We start from the raw sequence: 5,861 nt of genomic DNA on the forward strand, positions 1-5,861 counted from the left end.
TCCTCCTCTTGTTGTTGGAGGTCTGCAAGAGACTTGATTCTCTCTGCCAAGTTACTGAAAGCCACGATCATATTCCCGGGCTTATTGATTTTCTTCAGGACTCGAACTGTCTGTGCAAAGAGCGTTGGCGAATAGGAACGTCCGTCCTTGGGCACAGTGGCACAGAAGTTCTCCTCATCCCCAAGATTTAAGTAGATAGTGCAGATGTCTGATACAAGCTGCTGAGGTTTGAAGTCAAATTAGCTGAAGTCCTTGACTTTGAGAGCACCCATCTTGGGGCCCACCAGGTGCTGCAGGAAGTAGTTGAGCATGGAGATGATGCGCTCGGCCAGGAACGGATGCACGAACAGCGACTTGATCTCTGATGTCAGGAAGGAAAGGGTACCAATTGTTTCATTGGACATGATGTTATGGAACCGTGCCAGCTGCCCAAACATCTGCAGACCTGCCTCTTTCTCTCGACGGGCTTCTGGTATCAGACTCTCCCATTCTCCTCGGTCTTTCTCAATCTGCTGAATCTTTTTATCTTGCTCAAATACTGTATGGCTTCATCCAAAAGGAAGATAGCATCATTCATTAACAGGTTAGGAAATTGGAGGAACAGTGGGGGATTCATAGCTTCTAAATTCTTAGAGTCAGCCAAATCCTTAATGCTCTCCCGATAGCAATCTGTCCCCCACATGTATCTTAGAATGGGATACATAGGGCAGCGGTAATTAAACTTCTGTTCAAATTGATGGGGGTCCCCTGTAAATTCAATGTCCACAAAAACCTTGATCAAAGCTTCTGCAAGTTGGGGAGCATATGGAAAGTTGCAGAACACACGTTTCCGGTGGAACACACTGGACACCAAGGGGCTTGGGGTCTGGTCTAGGTGAGGCATCACTGCTTCTAATACCTCTGCTAGTTTGGCCCTCAGGTGAGGATTCTTCATTCTTTCTATGCTTCCAGTGAAAATGGTGATAAAATGAAGGACATGCTCCAGGGAGTCTGCTGACATCTCCAAGATGTCCTCAGCAAAGCGCCGGATACTGTTATTTTCTACCAGATATTTTTTAGTCACTGAACATTGTCCTACAGGGTCCTTGTGAGACGAATGTTTTTTTTTTTTTTTTCTGTTACCCAACATTCTCACTACATCAGTAGTTCTGAGGCACTAAAAGGTTACAAGTGTGCTGCATTTTATATTTACATAAGCACACATTCCTAACAGTCCAGGGCCAGAACGCACCCATCTGCAGAAAATAGTGGTAGAATGTAATGTGATAAAGAACCAGCTGCTAGTCCCAAAGAGCCCCTAATCCTTCAGCTCTGTCAACAAAATGATAAGGAAAGCTGAAGGCTTCTTTAAAAGATCTTGTCGGTCAGGCCAATGGATGAGGTTAGCTACTTTCAGATTTGTGGTTACACAGACAACATAGAAGAAAAAAAAAGGTGCAGCTTAGTAAACACTGAATCCTGTATACTAAAAAGAATATCGAAACAAAAGGGAGTGGAGAATTATAACACAAATTTTCAGACACACCAGCATTGAAGAACCAACTTAAAAGTTCAGCTGAGCAGTATAAAGCCTGGCTCTGTGGCACAGACCTTCCATCATCTTGCATTCTGAGAGAAGCAAGACATTCAACCTAGACTCAGAAAAGCTGTAAAAAGTCTTTTCTCCTGTGACTTACACAAGATATTTTGAATTGAATGGGGTATGATAAGATAACTATCCAGTCTCAAACACTATTATCTTCTCAAGATAAATATTTACATTTTGAGATAAACATATTGAGAAATTTTCTGTTTTGAAAATTGATTGCCATAATTCAGGAGTTGCTCCATTAAAAGTTACAGACATTGAGAAAGAAAGGGCATGAAGTGGTGTGGGGTGGGGAGGTGGGAGAGGATCTGAAAGCATTGGGGGAGGGGAAACTCTGGTCAAAATATGCTGAATAAACTTTTTTCAATAAAAAAGGAAAAAGAAGAAATCACAAATAAAAAATTATGGACATGCAAATGATATTAGCAAACAATTCCAGCTAGAAATGTGAATTGTAGTTATGAGTGTCAATCATTATACTAGTCTATCTAGAAGGATTCCTGGGATACACAGATTTTAGTACTAAAAATCAGGCAAGGTTCTGGGAAACTGGGATATTGTTCATCTAAATAGTAAGATAAATTTATTTCTCCCACACATGTGTAGCAGATGTGCAGCTTGGTTTTCATGTGGATTCCCCCAACAATTCAAGTGGGGGCTGTCTCTATCTCAGACTCTGTTGCTTGCCTTTAGATCCTTTTCCCCTAGCTGGGCTGCCTTGTCTGGCCTCAATGGGAAAGGATGTGCTTAGTCCTGATGCAACTAGAAGTGCCAGGGCACATTAGTACCCAGGGTAGAGGTGTGTGTGTGTGTGTGTGTGTGTGTGTGTGTGTGTGTGTGTGTGTTTGTGTTTCCCTTCTCTGTGGAGGAGGGGAGTGAGGGAGAGGGGATAGGAGGGTGGGACTGGGAGGAGAGGAGTGAAAGAGGATGTAAAGTGAATACATAAATAAATAAACGGAATAAATTTATTTACTCTTAGCCATCTTAGCATGGTCCTCAAAACTAACGTTTGTTAACATACTCAATTCAAGCTTGTCCCTTGAGTTGTTGTTGTTGTTGTTTTGTTTGGGTTTTTTTGGTTTTTGGTTTTTCGAGACAGGGTTTCTCTGTGTAGCCCTGGCTATCCTGGAACTCTCTTTGTAGACCAGGCTGGCCTGGAACTCAGAAATCCCCCTGCCTCTGCCTCCCAAGTGCTGGGATTAAAGGCATGCGCCACCACTGCCCGGCTTTGTTTTGTTTTGTTTGTTTGTTTGTTCATTGACACAGAATCTTCACTGGATAGCACTGGCAATCCCTATATAGATCAAGTGGACCTTGAATTATAGAAATTCATCTGTCTGCCTCCTGAGTGCTGGATTAAAGGCATGAACCACAACAGCTGACAAATTTGTGCCATGAAATATTACATAATGTACTAAACATTGATACAAATTGGTTTCTGGTGAAGTAAATTTCACTTTTCACATAGATTGTTACTTTGAAATCCAATCTTATAGAAAATATTGTTTTGCCACAACTTAAAGATGAAGTTAAATTTAATTAATGAGAAGTTTTACATTCAGCAAACAAAAGGTCCAGCTTTAAAAAAAGAAGTCCTAGACATATTTATTAAAGACTTTATTTTAATGTGTGTATGCATGACATACACATAGTATAGTGCCTCTGGGAGCCAGAAGAGGGTATCAGATCTCTTACAGTTCGAGTTGTAAAACAGGCTGTTGTGAGCAGCCTGACATAAGTGCTAGAAAACAAACTTGGGTCATCTGCAAAAAACAGTACATATTTTTGCATTTACACAATGGAGAACTACTTAGCTATTAAAAACTAGTTTTGAGGACCATGCTAAGATGGCTAAGAGTAATGAATTTATGAAATTCTTGGGCAAATGGATGTATCTGGAGGATATCATCCTTAGTGAGGTAACCCAATCACAGAAGAAGTCACTAGATATACACTCACTGATAAGTGGATATTAGCCCAGAAAGTTAGAATACCCAAGATACATTTTGCAAAACAAAAGAAAACCAAGAAGGAAGACCATCATGTGGATACTTCATTCCTCCTTAGAATAAGGAACAAAATACCCATGAAAGGATATAGGTACAGAGACAAAATTTAGAGCTAAGATGAAAGGATGGGCTATCCAGAGACTACCCCATCCAGGGATCCCTCCCATCACCAGCCACCAAACTCAGATACTATTGCACATGCCAGCAAGATTCTGCTGAAGGGACCCTGATATTGCGGCCTCTTGTGAGGCTATGCCAGTGCCTGGCAAACACAGAAGTGGATGCTCACAGTCAACTATTGGATGGAACACAGGGCCCCCAATGGAGGAGCTAGAGAAAGTACCCAAGGAGCTGAAGGGGGCTGCAACCCTGTAGGTAGAACAACAATATGAACTAACCAGTACCCCCTGAGCTTGTGTCTCTAGCTGCATATGTAGCAGAAGATGGCCTAATCGGCCATCATTGGGAAGAGAGGCCCCTTGGTATTGCAAACTTTATATGCCCCAGTACAGGGGAAGGCCAGGGCTAAGAAGTGGGAGTGGGTGGGTAGGGGAGCAGGGGCAGGGGGAGGTTATAGGGAACTTTCGGGATAGCATTTGAAATGTAAATAAAGAAAATATCTAATAAAAAAAACAGTACATATTTTTGAACTGTTGAGCCATTCATTTCTCCATTCCCACAGGCCTGTGTTTTTAACTATTTGGATGCATTAAAAAACAGCACTATGCATGTTTTTTCATAATTTTAAGTCCATTTTGAGATTATAATATAGTTATATATTTCCTGCTTTCCTTTCCTTCCTCCAACCCCTTCCACATACCAACCCCCTTGTTTTTCTTCAAATTCATGGAGACTTTTCTTTAATTATTGTTACACACACACACACACACACACACACACACACACACACACACACACATGAATATAGTGCCTCTGGCCTCCAGCCTCTATGCTGTGTGTGTATGTGTGTGTTTATGTATCTGTCTGTCTCTCTGTCTGTCTATATGTGTCTGTACATGTATTCCTAAATATATAAATACAATCTATTACGTCTATATGATGTTTCTTGTATGTAAATGTTTTCAGGGCTGACCATTTGGTACTGCATAACCAAGTGATACAAGTGTCACCAACTCGAACAAGGCCAGATACCAACAGACATGCTAATAAGGATGTGGGAAAGCTCTTGGTGCCTCAACCCTAGACAAATAAACTATAAGCAACTAAGAAATTTTGACAGTAGAAGAAATAGTCCTCCCCAGGAAAGAGTGCGCCACTATGTTTTTAACCAGCTTCACAGGCTTGGGTTTTTAATCACAGTAAATTTTTAGATTTGTTTATAAAAGTTATTGAGTGCATAAATCGTAATCCCCAAAGTATGTACTATTTTTTTAATCCTTAAATTTTTAAGGTATAAATGTTTATCAATTATACTACAAGGGGCAGTAGACTGAGCAATAACTATAGTACAGCCTGCAGCTTGTACTGTATTTCTCTACTTACTCTCCTTACAAATTGTTAATTGTTAGTAACTTGAAGTACAATACAGCATGCAGTGGCCTTGGGTTTGATTACTAGTGATAGATAGATAGATAGATAGATAGATAGATAGATAGATAGATAGATAGATAGAACTAAATTATATTGAACCAAAATCCATAGGTTAATTACATTAAGGTAGATAGCTATATTAGATCTCTTAGATCCCTATTTAGGACACATGGGTCTACTTTGCAGATAAGCCAGAGACAAACACTTAGATCAGAGTCAGGATTGTAAATATGTCACCTAGGCACAGCAAGAAGTATTGACAAGTACGTACTCCCCATCTTGATCAAAGCCCTCTTTAGTGATACATTTTCTGTTACGAATTATTCTGAAGACTGTAAAGTAATGTTATATAAAAAAATCCAAATATCTGGCAATAGCAAAAGGCTAAAGATAATATATCAGTGTTCAGAAATTTAGTGCTCTGTTGTTTTAAGTAGAGGTTGATCCTTTTTGAATGTTAGTAACTATAAAATATCTGAGAATATTTACATTGAGTTCTCTTATTTGACTTAATGCTAACCTTTGGGCAACTGTGTTAATGAGATGTTTGTTTGCTTGCTTTTGAAACAGAGTCTCACTATTTTGGTCCAGTCGGCCTGATGCTCCCTATGTAAAGCAGGTCATCCTTGAACTCACAGAGATCCATCTGCCTCTGCCTCTGCCTCTGCCTCTGCCTCTGCCTCTGCCTCTGCCTCTGCCTCTGCCTCTGCCTC

General features: G+C 40.4%; 1 protein-coding gene and 1 pseudogene across 1 annotated transcript in view; both read left to right on the plus strand.

Annotated features, from left to right (window-relative positions):
* Positions 1-5,755, plus strand: part of Pfkfb1 (6-phosphofructo-2-kinase/fructose-2,6-biphosphatase 1) — a 98,208-nt gene extending 92,453 nt beyond the window's left edge. The window contains exon 14 of the mRNA XM_029534304.1: positions 5,719-5,755. Coding sequence (XP_029390164.1) covers positions 5,719-5,748 — 30 coding nt within the window. The 3' untranslated portion in view covers positions 5,749-5,755. The remainder of the gene's footprint in view (positions 1-5,718) is intronic.
* The window catches only part of LOC110314515, a 1,408-nt pseudogene continuing 1,294 nt past the window's right edge, over positions 5,748-5,861 (plus strand).

The sequence above is a fragment of the Mus pahari genome, chromosome X (assembly GCF_900095145.1).
Source record: "Mus pahari chromosome X, PAHARI_EIJ_v1.1, whole genome shotgun sequence".
Lineage (NCBI taxonomy): Eukaryota > Metazoa > Chordata > Mammalia > Rodentia > Muridae > Mus > Mus pahari.